Raw genomic sequence first — 23,379 nt, 5'->3', positions numbered from 1 at the left:
TTTGTGGTTCCTGATGCCAGAGATCACCAGATCACTTGAGCCACAATAGGGCTAAAGGCTAGAAGGTATCCACACCAAAGTATGGCATTAATATGGTGAATCTCTGACCCCCAGCCTGCCAAAGGAACAAATCAGTCCAGGTCTGAAAAATGAAGCCACTTTAGTGCCAATTGGCACAGGGGACAGATCAGGAGTGGCTGAATTTCTAGTTAAGGCAAGACAGAGAAACCGATAGGGAAGAGCACAAAAGATCTTCTATGACAATTTGCCAGAAGTCCTTTGCAAAAAAAAAAAAAAAAAAAAGTCACCTTAGCTATGCAGCTAAAGCATAAAAACAGGTCAGTCCCACAAGAGCAGCCTTAAATAAAATACAGAGGCCTGTGATTCTAGTTTGGCCAGACAAAGAAAAAGGATGTGCTATTCTGGACCTCTCCAATTCCTTTTATAGACTGTTTTCTTTTCCTTATGTAATGCTTAAACATCTAAAACCTTTTTCCCCTTCAACTTTGCAAGGCTCTTAGAAGGCATATTTCTGGCCTCCTGGCGGCTTTTCCAGCCCCTGCTGTGTTGGGTCAGACTCATCCCAAGAATTTGTGGGCTGTGTGGCCCACATCTGGTCCAAGGGACCAGCCCTGATTTTCACAGTGGGCTTCCATGGCAACTGCTCCACTGGTCCCCAACCCATCCTGCCCCTGTCTTAGGTTTGAGCCCCAACAGAATGACGCAATGCCTAACAAGGCCAAACACTGCACAAGTCTCTCTTTCTCTAACTTATCCATTCTTTTCTACAACAGGCTCTCTGTGGAAACTGAGGGAGGGAGGGAATTGTGTAAAGGAGATGAGGGTGTGGACTCCATGATGAGCTAGAACCCCTAGATGAATCATTTTTAAATAGAGACTGAACAATTGGCATTGGAGGCTGGGGAGTAGGGGATTGAATGGATGATTAAGAATGGATAATTATTGTTGTGAGCTCAAATATGCCTGGATGCAATACTGCCTTCCACATGCAGTTCTCGCCATGGCCCATCCTGGCTATTTGATGGCATTTACACTCGTGACTATAACAAGCATCATTTCCTAAGGCAACAATTTTTTATTGTGATTAGAAAATCTCTCCCTCCTCTTCCTTTTCACCCTTTCTGCCTTACCTCCCACTTCTCCAAAGCTACACTGCCCAACAATTCTGGGAAATGCAAATTTAATCTTGCCACAACCAACCATTAGGAGATCCTAATTTTGCCTCCTGGAGCAACATGAAACAAAGTCTTTCTTTTTTCTACATGTTTTTTCAGTTACTTTAAGAATGGGACTTAGTATTCTCCATTGAGATTTCCAGTCCTCAAATACATCTTCCCTCTCACTCTGTATAAATGTGTGTCTGTATGTATATGTGTATATATATTTACATGTGCACAGTATATACACATGTGCATATGTATGCATGTATGTGTATGTGTGTTATATACATACCCATTAGCCACTGGCTACTGAGCCCTGCTATAAAGTGTGATGACTGTTAGAAGTAGATGTGTATGTGTGTGTGTGTGTGTGTGTAAATGTATATATGGTGTATATATATAAATGTATGTATGTATATGTGGATGGATGGAGAATGGATAGCATAAGTTAAAGCAACATGAATTCAAGTGATCCCTGAAATCAAAACCATGTCACAGAGTTGATGGAAGCATGCTTGTGTGGGAGGCGGCCAGCCTAGGCTCCAGCTTGAAGTCTGGCTACATTTCTAGCTCTTAAAAAGAGGAGCCTCCGAATGCCAGTTGTCATTACGCCCTTTCATGTCCCTTTGCTAGTTCTGGAACCTTGATGGCTGTCATGAACTGCTCCAACATCTATTTATCTAAAATACCAGGAGGGTTTTGAGGAAAGATTGGATGGATGACCCTCGAGAAGACTACAGGACAGAAGGAAGGGCTTCTGAACCAGGTACATGTCTCAGCCGGTCCCTTCATCTCTAGGACTCTGCGATAATGAGCACTCCTTTCTCCATGACTCCTGCCAGTGACACCCATTTCTAACAGTCATCACACTTTATAGCAGGGCTCAGTAGCCTATAGCTGATGTGTCTGAGATGATTCCTGGACCCAATGTAAGCAGCACTCCCAAACTCTATTACCTTCCACTATGGAGAATAAGTGCCTGCTGCAAAAGGACTTGATAAGTCCCTTGCCTCTAATATAAATGAGATTCAGCAGCTGCCTTCTCTCCCCTCAGCACACAAAACAAGACAGACATCAGGATCTCTTGCTTTATCAAGTCAGAAGCAGTCCAACCATTTTTAAGCAAACCACAATTTAATTTTCCTGAATTTCTTGACTTACCTCAAATTTCCCAAACTGTAAAAGCGTGACTCGCCGTCGGTTGACCGGACCACTTTCAGAGTGAACATGGGCTGGAGCTGCCGAAGCTCTAGCAACACAATTGCTAGATAATGGATGAAAAGAAGAGCGTCCACAAGAGACACTGCATATTGCACAATGCCCTGGTAATTTCGGTCCCGAGAGTCCAGGATGCGCACGCCATAGAAAAGCCAATAAGAAACCACAAACAGAAAAATAAGGACCAGTAAGAGGGCCCGGAATACAAAGATCCGGGGCATTTCCACTGTCTGACGACGGAAGAAGAGGGCCCAGGTCCCAATGAGAAGGATAAGGAGTTTAAACGCCACTGAGATGAAGAGTCCCTCGCATATTGTGCCACATGGCTCCAGCTCATCCCGCCAGAGAATGGGGGGCAAGAGAATGAAGGCAATGGGGGTGAGGAAAACCAGCAGGCCCAAGACTGCCGCCACAGTCAGGCCGAGGTAGCGCTTGCAGTCCAGTCCGACGCTGTCCTCCATGTCCTTGCTGATCCTCGCGATGTCCTCCTGGGAGATGCTGTGCTCAGAGGTGCCCGTGATGGCCGTGGTGGTCTCTCCCCAGTTGTCATCCTAATGGCAGAGCACAAGAGCAGTGTGAACCAAGTGCCGCTGACCCAATCTCAGAGCAGGAAAAGCACCTCAAGGGCAATGGAACCCAGCCCAGCCCTGAAAAGTAAACCTTCTGCCTCTGAGACATCCCCAACAGAGAACCTGCTTTGGGACTTCCAGCAAGGAGAACCCCTACTCTTCAGAGGCAACTCATTCCACTTCAGGAATTCATTCTGCTGAGCCAGAAGCCATTTATCAAACTAAGGTCCAGGGAAATGGAAGTATTTATTCAAAATCACAGAGAAATGAAGTATCAGAAGGAGGATTTGAACTTTCGAGTCAGTGATCTTTCCCTTACACTACAATTAGTAGCATGTCATTCGTAATAGCTAGAAAACATTTGGAGGTATAGTGAGCCAGTAGTAGAATTTCCAGAAATACATTTTGAGATTTCCTGTATTCTTTCTCATGGGGAAATGGAGGAGTGTTTACTATTAATTAAGGATGACCTCTCTGAACACTAAATTTTAGGGGAAGGAATTCTTAATATAATGAACATAACAATATGTTCTTGATGACTCTGGATTTGGAATCAAAGAAGCATATGTGATATTGGGAGAGTCATTTTAATTCTTGAGGTCCAAGTTCCCAAATCAGAAAAAAGAGGGTTTTGAGCTAGAAAATATTTAAGGTTCTTATGTTCATCTCTAAATTTTATTGCATGTTATTAATATCAATTTTCTTATTCTAATGTAGTTTTCCCAAGTCACAATATCAAAGCCTTCACTTCTCCCTGTCATCCAGCTACTGTTGCAGTTGACTTATAATAATCTAGAAGCTATAAAACCATGAGAGCAATCTCATTAGGACAATCCATGAAGTAAAATAAATAGGTCCTGTAAGTTATGTAGATAAAATGGGGGTAGGGGAATGGGTGAATGTTTTGTCTTATGGTATGGTTGGAGCAGCACCTGTTTTATGTAGCCTGGACTGGTTTTTCTGGCCCAGGAAATGAAGGCTTGATTTATTAGTATGGCTTCCTTGCCCCCTGAGTCATAAAGGACCTAAATGATGGGGAATTGGTGCTCTAAAGGTTTTATAGGAATTTCTATTCCCTTGCAAAGATGCCTTCCTAACTTGACTATTGTTAACTTCTGTGGTAAGTACAGAAGCAGAAGAAGGGTGGAATAGTGGATTGAGTGTAGTACAGATGTATATGTTTTTTAATATGTATATAAATATATAAAATTTATTTATATTTTTATAATATTTATATATCATTCTATATATATGTCTGTGTGTACCTTTATAGACACACATAACACATATATGCATGTAAACTATGTATCATATATAGGTTATGCAAGTTGTGCAAATTATATATGAATAAATTATATATATGTAAAATAGCATTTGAGTAACACTTTTAAGATTTGCAAAGTACTTTGTAAATTTTGTCTCATTTTATCCTCATGATAACCCTGGGAAGGGATGCTATTCTTAAACCCACTTTGAACAAGTCTTACTGATTCTAGATCCTGCACTCTATCCATTGCACCAGCTGGTTAATCTCTGAATTATCAAATCTCATGGCCTTTTCTCAGGCTTTATTCTTTTTGACCTCTGTGCAGCCTTTGATACTGTCATATTCTTGATTCTCCTCTCCTTTCTCTCTGTTCTTTCTCAATATCCTTTGATGTATACTCATGGAAGCCATGTATGTGTCCAAGGCTCTGTCTTGGGTTTCTTGCCCCTCTCTCTGTTGCACTTGAAGATCTCAATAGTTTCCATGAATTCAATTATCATCTCTGTGTCGATAATTCTCGGTACAATCTGTCTAGTCATAACCTCTCGGCTTGCTTCTACAACTTCCTAGTGGACATTTCAAACTACATATGCCATCACCATCTTAGACTCAAGATGTCCAAAATTAAACTCATTACCTTCCCCTCAAACTCCCCTCTCTTCCTAACTTCCCTGCTACTGTTAAAAGAATTACCATCTGGCCTTCACCCAGGCTTGCGATCATCCTCGCCTCTTCCCTTCCTCTCACCATCACACCCATATCCAATCACTGCCCAGTGCTGTCTCTTGCCCACTTTGTAAGAAGACTCCTCGATGCCCCCTTCTCTCCCCTGACACTGCCCCGACCCTAGTTTGTGCCTCACATATGGGCTATATCAATTGGTCTCCCTACCGCAAGTCATTCCTAACTCTAGTCCATTCTCACTTAGCTTAGACCAAAAGTAGAGGTTTGACCATGTCATCCCCTAGTCAGTCAATTTTAATGGTTCCCTATTATTTCCAGATCAAATGCAAACTCTTCTGTTCTACTTTTAAAGTCCTTCGTAAATGGGCCCTTCCTTCTCTTGTATCTTACTTTCCTCTGTGCGCTCTGGCGTTCATTAGCCTACTTGCTACTGCACCAAGAGGACACTCCATTTCCTAATTCCAGGTGTTTTCATTCACTTTGTCCCAGACCTGAATGATTTCGCTCCTCATTCCTGCTAATGGCCTTCCTTCCAGTCTCTGTTAGAGTCCCATCTTCTACAGTAAACCCTTCCCAGTTATCCTTCATCCCAATGTATTCCCTCTGAGATCACATCCTCTTTATCTGGTCTGTAGCTTGTTTGAAAATTACTTGCCCAAAGTCATACAGGTAAGAAGGGACAGGTTTCTTTCAATACAAATCTACTATTCTTTTCATTGCAGCAAGCTGCCTCCTTACAACAAGCATGATAATTGATTCCCCTGGGAAAATACAAATGAAACAGAGGCAGTATCCACTGTCCCATGGGGCGGGTGAGGCCTAGGTCATAATGGAACTAAATACATCTAGATCCTGTGATAACTCAGGTGGCAAGGTACAAGAACCATGAGAAGTGGAAGCTAAAGGGGGAACCTAGATCCAAGAATTGCTGCAAAAATTATTTCTTAAACTAAAAAATTACATATAGAAAGAGAAGTTTGCCAAAACTTAGGTAAAAAAAATCATTTAAAACATAAGCTTATTGGTTATATATAATCATTATTTTCTGTGTAAATAGTATTATTGTTTACAGGTAGAATTCCATGTTTGGACTATGTTTAGAAAAACTGTTAATAATTTAATAAGTTTAATTTTTAATTATTAATTTAAATTTAATTTAATAATGTTTGATAAGTTAAAATGTTTAGCATCTATTGACCACCCTTCTCAAATACCATTCATCCCTTTTTTTCTACTCACCATATATATACACACACATATATACACGCACACATATGCACCTATGTATGTATATACATATATACACATAATCTAATCTATATATAATCATCTGATATATAAATGTATATGTATTTATATATGTATGTAAATACACAAATAATCTAACATATATAATCACCTAAAATATAAACACATATACACAAATATACATACATACACATACATGCACAAAGCTAAATATATATATATATATATATATATATATGTATCTATGCACACACACACACACACACACACACACACATATATATGTTTAATCTTAGTGGCATGTATCTATATGTACACATCTGTCAATTATATAAGATCCAGATAAATCCAAAGATTGCCTAATATTCTTAGCTTAGATAATAATCATACCAGCATACATATCCCTATGCTCAAGGGGTACTCTGAAGAATAATTGCCAAGGATCTACAATGGACCATAAGATGCCTTGACCCCAGTTCTTAATTAAATTAAATGTCTATGGCAGCAGTGGGTATTCACTAAAAAAATCTAATTCCAATCTATAATTAGAAAGTGGTCCTCAAAAATCCCAAGATCATTTAATAGTTCAGGAATTGGAGGAAAAGGCTTATGTGCTTTAAAAAAAAATTGAGCCATGTTATAGGTACCCAATAGATAATCTTGTTTGTAAATCATTTTAGAAGAAGAGAGCAATGGGCCCTTGACCACTCCTTGAAGTATATTCAGTGACCAGCATCTATATGTATTCATAAAGGAAGCATGATATGGTATAAAGAATACTGGATCTGGAATTAATGGACCTGAACTTAAACCTTAGCTTTTTCACTTATCTGGATGACTGGGGGCAAAGCATTTAAATTTTCTAGGATTCCTTATTTTCTCAAAAAAGGGGGCTGAACTAAATAGTCTCTGAGATCAATTCAAGCTCAAAAAATCCATGATCCTCAAGGAATGCTAAAGTTCCTTCTTGTTCCAAATTTATGTTCTATTATATATGATTCAGAGGGAGACAATGAGGTCAGCATCCTGTGTTCAAATTCCATCTTATCATTTGTTTAAGACACTTTCCTTCTTCTGAGTCCATGGGGAATGGATTAGATTACCTTCAGTATGTTCCAGTCGAAATCTTTGATCCTTTGCCCTCCAAGTAGTCTCATTTATTATATCCAAAACATTGATTTTAAGAAAAACAACTTTACAGCCAGATCCACTGGAACACTATGAATGAAACTATAGTACACAATCTGAAAGCTAATTCAAATTAGCTTGGGAAAACTAATGCCACAGGGCCTTAAACCCTGCCAATCCTGGCATACATTTGAGACTAAGAGCCCAAAGGGGTGAACGTGTAGTCTGATTATAACGCCAGCACGATACAGTCACGGCAACATCCTGGAGACATGTCTGCACACACACATGTCTCTCTAGGCAAAGTGCACAGGTCTGGGACCTGATCTGCATGTCTGAGAGTGTGCACTATCCTTTGGATGGTTCTCTTGAGGGGATAGGAGTGTCTGACTCCACACATGCTTAGGTATGGTTAGTGTGTGAATGACTTCCCATGTGGGGAATCTGAATGAGCTCAAGCAGACAACTTCCACTGCTGCCGGTTATTCCTGCCCTTTAATGTTCCCAGATGATTCCTTTTCTTTGCTTACATCTAATAATTCTGGTTTATCTCTTAGCATCATGCAAAGTACAGGTAAGTGATCTCTGACTTAGCAGCAAAGCACCTGCTGTGCGAAGAGCACCAGTCCATCGATCCTCCAACCATGGAGAGAGCTGGATAAAAATGAATGAACTAGTCAGAAAAGTAAATGTGAAAACCATAGGGTTTTCACTAATAGAGATGATGCACTAAAAGCTGAGAAAACAGAGGAGCTGAAATGGGCCACTGCTGAGTGATAGCAGACTTTCATTTCTCTCCTTTTTATCCTTACCTGTACTTCCTCCGCGCGAGTGGAATCATTGCCCAACAGTGGTTCTGCTGGAGGAGCCTGAATGGTGACAGATTTTTCAGAACGGCTTCCATCTTTACTTCGGGAGGATTTGTGTCTCTCCCTATTTCTCTCCCTGAGAAGGAAAAACAAAAGATACAAATATGAATGTGGATACAGAGATGAATAAATAGAAAGATATAGAGATGGGATGTTGTTGTTGATTCAGTTGGACCTGTGCCTGGGGTTTTTCTGGTAAAGATATTGAAGTAGTTTGCCAAGGCCTACTCCAGTGTGCTCCGATTTTACAGTTGTAGAACTGAGGTTAAATTGTTCACTAAAATTCACTAAATCCTTAGGGATTTTCCTTGATTAGGTGAATTTCCTTGAGTCATCCAAAGAGTGAATGTTTGAAGATCGATCTGAACTTAGATCTTCATTGTAAGCCTGGTGTTCTAGCTACTGTACCTTCTAATTGCCCCAAAGTTACAACTATAGATACATTAGGACAATTGACTCCCAACAATTTTTTTTCATGACTCTTCTCTTGCTCATAATATCATATAAACTTTAGAAATCATCCAATTCTAACTTGAAGTTTATCATTAATTTGTTTTGGATTTATGACAATGTTATTTTGCAGGTATGCAAACTACACTCAGCTCCTCAAGGATCAAGTTTGTTTTTTCATGTGGAGTTTTCTTTCTGATGACACTTAGTACTTGTGTGACTATGGAAAAATGGAGATACTATAGTATCGATCTCACGGGATTGTTGAGTGATCACATCAGAACATACCCAGAAATTCTTGACAAATCTTACACTGCTCTGCAAGTAGATGTCAACTGTTATTATTATATTTTCCTAGCCAATGGCATGCATTAGATAATACTGCTTTTTCTCAGCCTTACATCTTGGTCTGGCAGGGACAGGAAAAGAGATGTGAAAGTCATATCATATAATATGATTATATTATCAACCACTAAGTTCAAGCCTGAAAATCATTCTCCAATGATACCAGCTGATTTCAGAACCCCAAAATACCTAGAAGTGGGGAAAATAAATGGAAAGATGGCAATGTTTTCTTTTGTTCTTAAAAAAAAAATAAGATCCAAGTGGTTATAAACACTTAAGGGAAATAGGAATTCAACACCAGATGAATGTTCTGGGGTGGTCGTCCAGGGATCCTTGAGCACACCCTGCAGTAATCCAATCTGGAGGTTACAAAAGGTATCAATCATTGCAGCAAAGCCCACTGAGAGATGGGGTCACAACCTGTGCATTAAACACAGATGGAAAATGGCATTTCTAGTCACAGCTGCTGACTGAGGATCAAAGGGCCTCTACCATTCAGACCCCTCAGTTGGCTACAGTAAATAAATAAATGGGTTGCCCTTCCTTCCCATGGGATCGCTGTGCTCCTCAGTGCAGCCTGTGCTGCCAGCCAAACACTTGTCCTCATTCCCAAGAATGGTCACAATGGGACTAACAGTTAAAAAAAGCACCTACTTACATGCATTTATATCTAGATACACATATATAATTTGTTGTAAAAATTATGCAACTTGCAGCAAAGTGAAATAAAAAAGCTTTAAATTTAAAGAAAGGTAGTGGTGTCTAAATCACTACCTACAGTAAAAGAAAACTATTTGTACCCTGGCCAACCTTGAATTTCCATCTTACCAATGTCCTTTCTTCCTAAAGTAAGGTGCCACCCTTTTACTTATTCACTCAATCTATGTACAAAATATATACAGTACAAAGGAAGAGAATGATAACTGACTTATTAATGGTTCATATACCCACTGGACCTTTCTGTGTATCAATCATCAAGCATTTATCCATACTACTATGTCCTAGTACCTACTATATTAGGTACTAAAGGTAAAAAGACAAAGTCAGATAATTCCTGCCAGTTTACTGGAACCCACTGGCTGTTCTGTACAAGCCAAATCCTAATAATCAATAAATACTTATTAAGCACGTACCACATGCTGGGCACTGTGTTAAACTGGGGATACAGAGAAGGGTACCATCAAAATTCACAAGATCACAGATTCAGGGCAAGGGAGATGGGATGGAGATGGGGAAGAGGAACCCAAGAAATGATTTAGTCTAATCTCATTTTACAGATGAGAGACCTGAAGCACAGAAACTTGAAGTGATTTGTCCAAATCAAGCTGCTAATAAGTAGTCGAGATGAGATATGAATGGCAAGCCTGTGAACCCTTAATCTGGAACTCTTTATACTGTATGTTATATTCCAGAATATCACTGAAATGACTAGTTCTATGACAATGGTCCTAAACTGAGCCTGAATTGGGAGGAGTAACATAGGACCATATACTTCTTCCAGTCCTACTAGTTCCTATGGGAATTGAGAGCAATGAAATAGAAAGAAATCCTCAATAATCTGATAATCCTTTGATAAGAATCAGAGTGAACATAACAAAGGGATCACTATCTGGTAAAAGGAAGTTGTGTTTTTATTTTAATTTTTTTTTTATCCTGTGACATCTAGAGGCCATAGCCATTCACAATTATCCTAACTGATAGCTATCCTGTCTGATGAGCTAAACTTAAGTGCCAGCCAGAAGATATCACAATGTCTTTTTCTTCTCTTTCCTCTTAAGTTGTGCTATGTAAACAACTATCAAGTGTTGAAGTTTGTTTTTGTTATAGTTGTTCCTTTATTTGTTTTTTTTTGTTTGTTTTTTTTTTTAAGGAAACTAACTAGATAAAAGCTTTCACAAATTAAGTCAAGATCACCAAGGGCATCATTTCAATGGACCACTGGCCAAGGTAACCCTCCCATCAGGACGAGCCAGTCATTTGCAACAGTGTTTGTTTTTAAAGGATGTGACCTGTAAAAACAACTTTCCCACAGGTCACCAGATAAATAGGCGCCTTCATTGGTATCCCAAGCTTCCCCTACAAAACTACCTAATGCTCATTTGTGGTATGTACATACATACACATACATACACACACACACACACACACACTTTTTTATTCTCTTCCTCATTTAAATGGGAGATCCCTGACTGCTGTTTTGCTTTTGTCTTTGTATTTATCCACGGTATAATAGGGCATCTAAGTGCTAAATGGACAGAGTACTCAGACTGGAAAATTGATCTTCCTCAGTTCAAATCAGGCCTTAGATACTTACTAGCTGTGTGATCCTGGACAAGTCACTTAACACTTTTGCCTCAGTTTCCTCTTCTGTAAAATGAGCTAAAGAAGGAAATGACAAACCACTCTACTATCTTTGGCAAGAAAATCCCCAAACAGGATTATGAAGAGTTTATTATATGCCTACTATGTGCCAGGCATTGTGCTAAGAGCTGAGCACACAAAAAAGAAGCAAAAGCTCCCCTCAGGAAGCTTACAATCTAATAGTACAAAGAAAAGTGTTTTTAGTAGATGCTTTTTTGATTAATGAATATGAGAAAAAAAAAAGCTTGATTGTCATAGGATCCTATCATACCTCTCCTTAACTTCGAGGCCAGGCAAGAAACAGCCTTTGTAATAACAAAAACTCCCCACTAAAGTTCCCAATTCATAGTTATGGCTTTGAAATTATCTCAGAGCCATTCGAATGCTCAACATTGTGTCCCCAAAAGGCTTCACTGGTACTCTCTTTGGAGCATATTATCATAGCACCCAATACCACAGCCTTAAAGCAAAGTAAAGAGCTAACAGATATCATTGGAATAGGGGGTAATGTTTATAGGACTATAACACCAGAGATGTAGAAGGGACCTTGGAGGCATTTAGTCAAATGTCCCCATTTTACATATGAGTAAAATAAGGAATCTGACTTGTTCATGAGCAGGAACATGCGTCTGACTTCTCTCTGAAACAAAGCCTGATCTTCATTACATCAGATTTCAGATATTTTTCTCTAGCTATCCCCTAATTCTTGCAATGTTTTTACTGTTCATTATCATCTACTGGCTTCCTGGACCTCTTTTAAGTTCCAACTAAAATCCCATCTTCCAAAAGGCATCCTTCCCAAATGCTCTCAATTTTAGTATCTTCCCTCTATTAAATGTTTTCTACTTATCCTGTATTTAACTTGTATGTACATGTTTATTTGCCCTCATTGGATAGTGAGCTTTTCAGGACAGGGACTATTTTTTGCTCAGCTCTTAGCAATGCCAGACATACAGTAGGCACTAAATAACTGTTGACTGACTGACATCAATATTTTGACATCATTTGATGGCAAGCCATGGAATGTCAGAACCCATGAAGAATTAAAGCTACATGTGATTCTCTCTCCTCCTCCCACCCCTAGCCCAGGTCACTAAGCCACACTGCCTCTCATTAGTTATTATAGTTTATATCTCAGTGAGTTCATAATATTAATAGCTTATATTCATATAACTATTTAAAGGTGGGGTTTTTCCATTTTAGTTCTTCCCACACATAGCTGTATCATCCCCATACCCTTCCATTCCTTTTATCATCATAAATTGGTCCCCACTTTTTCTCTTCCCCAATTCTAGGCAAAAGCCTTTTTTTTCATATCTTGCCTGATTTTGACACTCTCTAAATTAAACCACTGTCAGTTCCAAGACTATTCCTATGTTACCTGGAGCTGTGTGGTAGATGAGAAGGTACTATTTGTCCTTCATTCTCAGGGAAGACCATGACATCAGGGAGGGGATGCTAAGACATGCAAGTGAATTAAACTGAAGTGAGGGAGAACTGGGAAAGATCACCTGCCTCACTTTCTCCTCCAGAACTAACTGGATCCAGTGGCCAGATATAAATCAGGATGACTGGAGATGATCCTGGATGAAATGAGAGACCTTGGCCCTTTTTAAGCTCAGTGTTCAACAGATCTGTTTGATTGAGAAAGTTCAAAATAAAAGACAGATCTCTACTGGGAAGCAATACTTCATTTTCATTTAATTTTGTTCTAATTCTTCTACCCTTCAAATCTCAAGCATTCCTGGACTTCTCTACAGTAAAACTGATGGAGAAATACTAATCTACACAAAAACAGTGGCCTAAGAATACTTTCCTACCCAACATTTCTAAGCTAAATGGAATTTCTCCTGAGACCAAAGCTTTACAGCCAGGCTATAAAACTCAGACAAGAGCTAGACAGTTCACATTTGTCCATCAACCTGGAAACTGGACTACTCTCAGAGGGTAATCACAATGTCATCAGAAGTATCAAGTTCAGAACCATTTTATCATTCCTCTTTTGAAATCAGACTCTTACTGAAATTACAGCGAAAAAAACTATAGCCTATTTCGTATCTAGCTGTCCTATTCAGATCTATTCAAATTCTGAGCATGTCTAAAAAAAAAATCAAAACAAAACCTCTCACTCAGTTTTCAGACACACACCTGGATAATGCTCTATACTTGGCTGGACTGAAGAACTTTCTCATTAACTAGTCCTTGGACAGGTACTATTACTGCTCGGAACACTGATAAAGGACACATTGCTATGCACCATTTATAAAATATATCCCTTGCCCTAGGGGGGTTCACAATCTCTATACCACAGATAATATACCTCAGTCACAGAATTCATTCACCCAATAGAGTGGTTAAAGCTCAGCAGTGTGGACATCTAGTCGATTGCATGCATCTATAAATCTCATCACAGTCGAGATAACTTAAGAACAATTTCATGGGATAGGAAGCCGGAGGGGAAATCATCTGGCCCAGGTTCCCTCATTTTATAGATAAACAAATAGATCCATGACTTTTCCAAGGTTATTCATGTAGCAAAAGAGAAAGGATTCAAACTTACTCTGACTTTAAATCCCATGCCTATAATACCACGCTATCACTATGTCTCTTGAGCTCACCAGTATTCGAATGAATTCATGATCTGGTATATATGTTCATCTGTCCCTAGTAGAATGTCAAGGTTTCATAGAATTTCATCAGAGGGGAAAGGAATCTCCATCTACAGCTGTCTGAATGTTCTCAAAAACAAACCCATGTGTAGAACTGAGCAAATGGGGACAGAAAAAAAAGCCCCTGAAAAATATCTATTTAGATTTTGTGTTTGCAACAATTAGATATTGTGAGCTTGTCAAGACATCCAGCCTTTAAGTCTTGGTTTTCTCCTGTGAAAAATGGGGGAAATAAAACTTCAACTACCTCCCTCCTAGGGTTAAGATAATATTAAATCAAAGACTTGTTTCTCATCAGCAGTTCAGTGATTCAAGGCAATTCCAATAAACTTTGGATGAAAAATGTCATCATAATTAGAGAAAAAACTATGGAGACTGAATGTAAATCAACTTTTTTCTTCCTTTTTTTCTCATGGTTCTTCCCTTTTGTTCTGATTTTTCTTTCTCAATATGATTCATATGGAAATGTTTAAAAATGAATATACATGAATAACTTAAAAAATGTTGATTTACATGTAACTGGAGAAAATGAAAATTTTTAAATCAAAAAAGGATGATAAATCAAAAAGCTCTCTGGATTGTGAAAATTTATACAAATGTAAGATTAATAGGATCATAGAGTCAGGACCTTTTGAGATAATTTGGTTATACTTAGGGTCCCATACTTCAATATATTTTAAAATGCCATTTGGTCCAATTCTTTCTTTTTACATATGCTAATACTATGGCCCACAGAGTTTAAGTGACTTGCCCCCAAATGACAAAGGTATAAAGTAGTAGAGATAGGATTTGAACCTGATCTTTGACTTCAAATCCACCATTCTTTCCATTGTGTCACACTAACATTCATTCCACAAATGAAGAAACTGAAGTCTGAGAAGTCCACCATCCTACAAATGGGTGAGCAGAGAAGTTGAGAGCAAACAGGGATGCTGTGTCCAAATGCAGGCAGTTTTCATTAGGTCAGAAGGCCTATCATCTTGGGAGACATTTCAGAAAAGCGTTTAATATGCATGAGTGTGATGACCCTCCAAGCAGTGCTAGAGAACTGCTTGGATTATTCTCACTCAACCACAGAGAAGGCCTATCTGCAAAGTGCCCCTCTGTGCAGGAGGCAGACTACCCAAGAAGTGTATGAGATGTAGGGTCAAAGAGTTAGGGCAGCCTGGGCCCTTCATTGTCAAATCCCTTTCTTTGTTACAAACCAGAAAAAAAGAGGGACTTGCCACAAGTCATATACAGGGAATGAGTGTCAGGCTCATAGGTCCTGTGAGTTGAATCTTAGCACTATTCCCCGTGTCACAATGTTTTCCCAGCAGAAAGAATACCCCGTTATTGAAGCCATGGATTCAAATGCTGCCCCTAGCACAGGTAGTTACAGGATAGTCATAAATCTTGAAGTCTGTGATCTTAATATTCCATGACCAAATTATCTCAAAGAGCCCTTTCTAGCTCTAAATCTAGATTTTCACAGTCCGAAGAGCAATTTGATATATCATCTTAACTCTGCAAAGAGGTAGTTGAGGTTTCAATTTTCCCCATTTTACAGAGGAGGAAAACCAAGACTTATATTTTACTTGTTTCAGATCTCAGCTATCTCATTTGTAAAAAGGGAAGAATACTTGTTCTGTCCATAGAATCCCTGGGAGGAAAGTGCTTTGTAAACCTTAAACAGGGAAGAATATTAGCAATCTCTTAGGAACCCTGGGAGACAATGCTTTGTAAACCTTAAATAAGAAATGTAAGTGTTAATTATTATAAACATCTGTGGAGTAGGGATGTGGTGATATAATACAAATAAATGGACCATCAATTAGAACAGGATATATATAGAAGAAAGGTATACGTGATATGAAATTAGATCAGGGCTTACTTCAAAGAAAAAGGAGGGAAGAGCTTCCTGGAAGAGGTGGTATTAGAGTTAAGCCTTGAAAGAATACTGAATGAGATGAGAAAAGAGGGAATTCCAGGCTAACAAACAATGTAAACCAGTCTATTCTACTCAATTCATCCATCACTGAAATACCCTACTTTTCCCCTAAAAAAAAAAAAAAAAAAAAAAAAAAAAAAAAAAAAGCAACATGTAAATCTTGAACCCCTTCAAAATTCTGGTTTACATAATTTTGTGGAAGAAAAGGAATGGTGAATGTTAACAACTTAATGTGTTCAGGGTGGGTCTAAGGATTTAAGACTGAAGCTGTTATTCTGAGATGTTTATCCAATTGTTTACATTTATGCCCTAACTTGTCTCATCATTTGAAAGGGCTTCCAGAGTTCCCTGGCATCTTCTATTTTTTAATCAGTTTTGTTTTGTTATGAATTATTTGGAAAATCTCAAAAGGCTCAATTCAACCTAATATTCCAAAATGAGACCTTGGTTTGGGGCTTTCAAGTCTATTCCTTGAGTCCCTTTTACCTCCCAATTCTTTGAGAAAAGCCTTTTCTAGGCTTTGAAATTCATAGTGTATTTCAATAACAGGTTTGGAGACCTGTTTGCACAAATTAGCACCTTCTCACCACTCATAGTTTTTAGTTACCTGATACAATTGAGGGGTTGAGCGTCTTGTTTGGATCACAGAACTAATAGATATTGGAGGGAGGGGTCCCTGTATTTATTGATTCTTAAGGAAGATTTGCCCCCTATACTATGTTGCCTCATCATATTTATGACATTAATTATCACAATAATAAAGTGCTTTCACATAATTATCCTATTTGACAATCCCTGAAAAGTCAGTAAAGCAAGTATCGTCCCCATTTCACAGAAGAGGAGCCCATGATTTAAAAACTGACTTGTCCAAAGTTACATGCTTGTAAGCAGTAGGACCGAAGCTAAAACTTGGCGAAGAATTCTGCTTTGTTCTCTTTCCACTACACCCTGATGCCTCTCCAATTTATTTATTTTTCCAATCTTCTGATCCCAGAGCTCTATAACTCTTGCTTCCTCCTAGCCCTAACTGAAGACTTCAATTATTTCTTTTAAGTTTTAATAATGACTTTTTATTTTCAAAATACATGCAAAGATAGTTTTCAACATTCTTGCAAATGTGTTCTAAACCTTGTGTTCTAAATTTCTCTCTCTCCCCTCACTCCCTCCTCTAGACAGCAAGTAATCCAGTATCTGTTAAACAAGTGCTATTCTTCTATACATATTTCCACATTTATCATGCTACACAAGAAAAAACCAGAACAAAAAGTTAAGAGAGAGAAAGAAAAAAAAAAGCAAGCCAACAACAAAAAGGTGCAAATCCACATTCAGTCCCCATGATTTTCTTTCTGGATGCAGATGGCTCTTTCTATCACAAGTCTATTGGACTGATGGCTTATTAAAACGTCAGAGGCTTGCCATGGCTTAAGAGAGCACTCCATGACAGCACCATGTTGAACAGGCCATCCTTTTATCTGAGTATAGTTGGCTCCATAAGTTATAATGTCCCTGAATAGGCCAAGTTTTGATATAGACCTTATGTAGGCCAGTAAGCTTTGCTCAGAGAAAAGACCTTTGTTCCATAAGGCACAGGCTACATCACCCAGGAGGACAAGATGGATGTGGGATAGAGCCCCAAGAAGAGCCAGAATGAATGGCCCAGCTCAAGCAATTGGAGCAAAGGAAAGAACTCTGGGTGTACAATCGATGACCTGATTTCAAATCCCAGCACTTTCTCTCATGCAGCCTGAACAGGCCCTCTTAGGGACTCACTTTCCTCATGTGTCAAAGGACCGTGTTTGACAAATGATCCCAAAAAATCACTTTGGAGGCTAGATGTAAGATTGTAGGACCCACCATAGCTACTTAGAAATAATTAACATCAAAGTATAACTTCTAACCCATTCATCGTCGACAGGAACATCTCCCGACAGGAAAGAAAACAAATTAACACCTTCCCTTTTCATTTACATTTTTGGTTAATTGTTAAAGGAAGGGAGGGATCCTTTCTGAGAAGGGCTCAGAACAGAAAGAAACATTGCGGCTGAAGTAAGAACCTTAATCTAAAATCAATTATGAAAAGAACAAGAGGCCATCCACTGTCTTTTACTAGAAAATCTAATTTGGCAGGGTAGTTACTCCTCATGCATTTTAAAAGCTCTTTCAGGATCCAGTTACCCGTATTGTCAAGGGAGACAAACTCCCGGCTCTCCCAACTCTATTGCACTCTAGTTTGAAATGTTTTAACCTGTGAAACAATTTCAACAGCATCAGTGGGAGAGGCAATGCTCGAATGCCCACTGGAACATTTCCCAGATAAGGAAGAGAAGAATGATCAATAAAGTTTACTTACCCCTGTCTATGAGATTTCTTGGAGTGACTTGAATAGTAAGAATATCCAGAGTATGTAGATTCGGTATCCATAGCAAAGAGCACCTTGCCCTTTGGGAAGGGGCAAGTATTGGTTTTCCTTAGGAGAAAAGGACCACCGCTATCTTGCTTTTCACCAATGGTACTGCTGAGATGTAGGGGAGGGCTCTGGAGGGGTGGTCTTTGACTTCTTCAACCTTGAGAAAGGGTAAGAAAAATATACCTTAACCTGCAACATTCACCTAAAAGGGGAAAAATGAAATATTACAGCAGCAGTACAACCAGAAGCAACTCAATGTTCAGAATTTTGATTAGGCAGTATGAAGATAAGAGATGGAAAGAGGTAGGTCAATATTAATGTTAACTAGACATCTAGAAAGGGATCCAACTCCAGGTTTCCTACCCCCTGCAGTTCAGTCACTCTATATACATCTTATTATGTTTAGAGTAAGTAAGCCATCAAACCACCTTCTCCCCACCTCCCCAATCTTTCAGTCTTTGAAACAAGGAGAGTGGCTCCAATATGCCTTATTTTTAGTGCTTTTCTTCTGTTATTTCCCATTTATCCTACATACAGTATATTTGCGTATGTAGGTCTGTATATATTATCTTCTCTATTAGACTATAAGTTTCTTGTCTTGCCACTGGATTTAGATCACTCTAGCAGAGAGTGAGACTTTGTACAACTCTTCCTCCCTTAAATCCGATTCAGGAGCACATCAAGACATCACATGATGTTACCAAGCCTCTTTAGAGAAAGAACATAAGTTTCTTGAAGATATAAACTGTCTTTGCCTTTCTTTGTATCCCCAGTGCTTAGCACAGTGGATGGCAAACAGAAGGCATTTAATAAATGCTTATTGTCTAGCTGCCTTCTCAACATTCAGGCACATTACAGTGAATGAACATATTAAAAAAAAAAAAGTCAGAAGAGCAGAGTTCAAATCTTGCCTCAAATATTCACTACTTATGAGAACTATGAGCCTGTGTTTCATTTCTAAAACTAAGGTAAGCACACCTACTACAGACACAGTGCTTGAAAGCAGTGGTGAAAGCCACTAATAATCACAGCCTGATGTTTCCCGCAGGCCATATATTGATTTAATTTTAAAATGTAATATTATCTGTTTTTAATGTTTTTTATTAATTTTGTTAAATATTTCCCAATTACATTTCAATCTGGTTTTTCAGTACCCGGGAACATTGTGACACCTCTGGCTGAGGGGATTGAATACCACAATTTTTAGAAGCTACTAAGTGCTATGTAAGTATGGTGGTAGTTGGAGTTGTAACAGTAGTAGTAGTAGTAGTAGTAGTGATGGTAGCACAGGTGGTGGTAGTAGTAGTAACTGTATTTAAAACTAAACTGAAATTGATCTCTTATTTTTAGTATTTTCTTCCTCCTCAAATTATATTTACCAAACTATGTAACAGTTGTATCCATCCAATTGAAGTAAGCTACTTACGAGTAGGAACTGCTGGATTGTTTTTATTTATTTTTGCTCTTGTTTTTAAATGTTTCCCTAGCTGCTAACATAGCATTGGTCACCTAATATTGGTCACTCAATAAATGCTTACCAGTGAGTTGTCCGCAGTCACATGGATACTAAAAGGGCAGCATTGGGGTTTGAATTTAATGTGATTAATTTATGTAAAGTGCTTTCTGTACACTTTCAAATGCCAAGCAAATGTCAATTATTCTTATTAGCTGATTGGAAAGAGCCAGAACCACTGGCTCCAAATGCATTGTTTTTCCATATTAAGTCTGGACTGTTCTATCCACACCCAATATCTGCCATCAGTGAAACAGTTTTCAGCACAAAAAGTATCCTAAGTCCACCTTGTCGGCTTTACTAATCTTAGTAACTACACACAGCTCATTCTCACAGTCAAAACATGAAAAGCCCCAGAATTCTTGGAAAAGGAAAGCACCCACCCTTGGGAATCCCAAAGCTGCGCTTCCTTCCTTGCATCCCACCACACTGGAACCCTGTTCCATCTGTCATCTGCTTCCTTCACATCACCATCCAAACATAACAGCTCTTGTCTGAAGCTCCATATGGGAGCTGGAACAGCAGGCCCAGACAACTGCAGTGAAAGAGCTATGCATGTGTCAGGGAAAATAAAGACTGCAAATTGAGAGCCAAGTAGAGCTGGAGTCGAGAGAGGCAGCTGCCCCCAACAACTATGGAAGCAGGCTTGTCTCCCCCCTTTATCCAAGTGTCTATACAAATCCTGTAGACTGGCACACACTTTCTAATGTACTTTAACTGTTTATAAAATTTCAAAATTTTAAGACATCATTTCTGGGGAGGATATTACAGAAACAGGAATTACAGAAACAGAATCCCTAGCTATCTTCAAATTTTGAATTAAATTTGTGGAAATATGTATAGAAGAATTGCACATGTTTAACATATATTGGATTACTTGCTGTCTAGGGGAGGGGGTGGGGGAAGGGAGGGGAAAATTTTGGAACACAAGGTTTGCAAGGGTGAATGTTGAAAATTATCCATGCATATGTTTTGGAAATAAAAAGCTTTAATTAAACAAATTTAAATCAAATGCTTTTTTACCAAGGCCTTTCCTGATCCTCTCTTTTCACCAAATGGCAAGTGGTCCCCAATTCCTTTATACTTAGTCTGTATTTACACACATACCCACATACGTATGTCCCCTAAATAAAATGAAGGAAAAATCCCTGAGAAAATGTTCAATTTCTTCTCCCTCTCTTCCCCCTTTCTTTTTCCCTCTTCCTCTTCTTTTTTCTCCTCTCCTCCTCCTCCATTTTTTCTTCTTCTCCTACTTCATTTCTTCATCATTTTCATCTTCATTGTCTTAGTCTTCATGTGTAGCTCCAAATTTGAGTATGGTTTAGATCACACAGCAGATGAGTAAAACATGACTATTGCTCAATTGGATTTTAGAGATACATCATTTAGTCCAATCCCTCCATTTTACAAAAGAAGCAACCTGCTCATTTAGAAGAACATGGGAAGCTTCAAAATCACAAGAAAAAACAACCCAAGAACCTTACAAAAAAATCAAGTGGGGGTTCACTTCATCTTGTCACAAACTTTTTAAGTTTAGCTTCATCATTTCAGTGTTGCCACAATAATTTACTACATTATGCCATGATAAATAAACTTCCTTTTAGTTTTTTTTTTCCCCCCAACACATTTTCTAACACATTCTAACACATCTAACACATTTCAGGTGAGTGTGGTACAATCGACTGAGTGATGGACTTGAGTTCTAAAGTGCCACGAAAGCCAACTAATCCCTCAGTCTCAGTTGCCTCATTTGTAAAATGGAAATAATTATGTCCTAGCACCTATCTTATGGCATTGTAAGGTTTGAATATGATTAATTTATGAAAAGTACTCTGTACACTTTCAAATGCCAAACAAATAATTATTCTTATTAGCTGATTGGAAAGAGTCAGACCTAGAGATTTAGAAGGCTGTGTGATCCCAGAAAAATCATTTTTCTGTGTCTGTTCCTTAAACTGGGGTATTTCCTTTTCAAAACATTATGAGGATGAAAAAAATAAAATAAAATAATCTGAAAAAAATCACTGACTCCATCTTTGAGGGAGCCAGGAAAAAGAATTAGAGAAGGGAATTCAGACTAGCCCCTCCTTCAGAATGCCCTGGATGGGGCTCCTACACTACCACTGTTCCATCTTAGCTTGTGTTGTCACCATTCTACTTACAGATGACTTTCTAATGCCAAATTGAATTGTCTCTTCTCAGGCTTCATCTTCTCTGATTTTCTACAACCTTTGGCATGGCTGTGACTTTGACATTATATTGTCACCTCTTCTGTTGGTCTTGACTCTCTTGGTTTCTATAATATTGCTTTATCCTATTTCTACTCCCTTTTCTCTCATGGTTCTCCGTCAATCTTCCTCTTTCTTCCCTCCAAGTATATTGAAGTATATTTCAATTCAATGTGCTTTTATTGAGTACATTTATTACTGTGTACTAGACACTGTTAGATAATATAAAGACAAATATGAAACTTGAACTTGAACCTAGGAAATTAGTCTTTAGGTGAATACAATAATGACAGGGATAGTGGTAGAGTCCTCGAGGGGGTACCGTATTTATTTTGCATATACAGTCATCTCTTCCACATTGAAGCTTTCTCCAGTGTGGTTATGATACACCATGGGTCAACATAAGAAAGTAAACGGGAATTCTGAAGGAGTTTTGCAGAAGTTTCAAATACACAAAGGCCAGCAGATGACACAAAAAAAGTTTATAAATTTCAGAAATGCAAAAATATATGTATAGTATTACAGAATATCAATATCTTTGAATACCTTATAATAATTCAGACTTCTTTTCTGGTAGGGAGGGCCAGAAAACTTTACATGGATTTTCCAGATCTCAGGGGCACTGTACCCCTAATTCCCAAGATGTGGCGGTTACAACTTATCTGAGTACATGTTTCTTCTCTTTTAGGAACTTTCAGAGAAGGTTCCTGCTACTAGTAGTGCATGAACTTTCCTTGGTTCATTTGTCTTCAGTAATTAGCCAATTAGCTCAAAGCAATGATATTAACTACTTCACATAGCAAGGCCAGTAGATAGAGAGAGGAAAGATTGATAAATGGAGCGAATTTATTAAGCATTTGCTAGCAAGAATACAGTGGGAACACAATCAGGAAGTAGCATGGAGGAACGCTTAGGATCCAGTTATATAAAGTTTCTGCTCATCTATCAGATCCAGGGGAGTTTCCAGTGGGAAGAAACTATCAGAGTAAAGGTACAAATCACTCCATACACCTGGAGCATGCTCTGTCACAAACATCTTCAGCTGGAGTGGGAAGAACAGACGAAGAGTATCAAAAATACACTGGGGGGAAAGGCTCCCAGCCCAGGCAGCTGCCGTCCCAACATGGCAGGCTCCAAATTGCCTTGTCCTCCTTGTGCGGCCATCCACCTGCAGCTCTGCTGGGTTCTGTGGGCCTGTCCTAAACAGCTAAGCTGTTAATAACCAGGGACATCTCTTTGAACTTAATAAAGCTCCTATCTAATGTCCTTGACAGACTGGGCCTATTTCCTTCTGGGTGTGCACAAAGAGTTA

At 38.7% G+C, this 23,379-nt stretch overlaps 1 protein-coding gene across 5 annotated transcripts in view; it reads right to left on the bottom strand.

Annotated features, from left to right (window-relative positions):
• VANGL1 (VANGL planar cell polarity protein 1) overlaps positions 1 to 23,379 on the bottom strand; it is a 68,135-nt gene that overhangs the window by 33,976 nt on the left and 10,780 nt on the right. For 4 of the 5 annotated variants that reach the window (XM_031967355.1, XM_031967353.1, XM_031967357.1 and 1 more), the window contains exons 2-4: positions 18,270 to 18,483; positions 8,108 to 8,240; positions 2,343 to 2,950 (exon numbers count right to left, since the gene is read on the bottom strand). In XM_031967355.1, the coding sequence (XP_031823215.1) occupies positions 2,343 to 2,950; positions 8,108 to 8,240; positions 18,270 to 18,340 (812 nt within the window). In that variant the 5' untranslated portion in view covers positions 18,341 to 18,483. Of the gene's footprint in view, positions 1 to 2,342; positions 2,951 to 8,107; positions 8,241 to 18,269; positions 18,529 to 23,379 lie in introns of all 5 variants that reach the window. The other variant, XM_031967354.1, reaches the window with a different exon arrangement.

The sequence above is a fragment of the Sarcophilus harrisii genome, chromosome 4 (genome assembly GCF_902635505.1).
Source record: "Sarcophilus harrisii chromosome 4, mSarHar1.11, whole genome shotgun sequence".
NCBI classification, from domain to species: Eukaryota; Metazoa; Chordata; class Mammalia; order Dasyuromorphia; family Dasyuridae; genus Sarcophilus; species Sarcophilus harrisii.
Note: the sequence above shows the minus strand (reverse complement) of the source record. Positions and strands in the feature narration are given on the sequence as shown.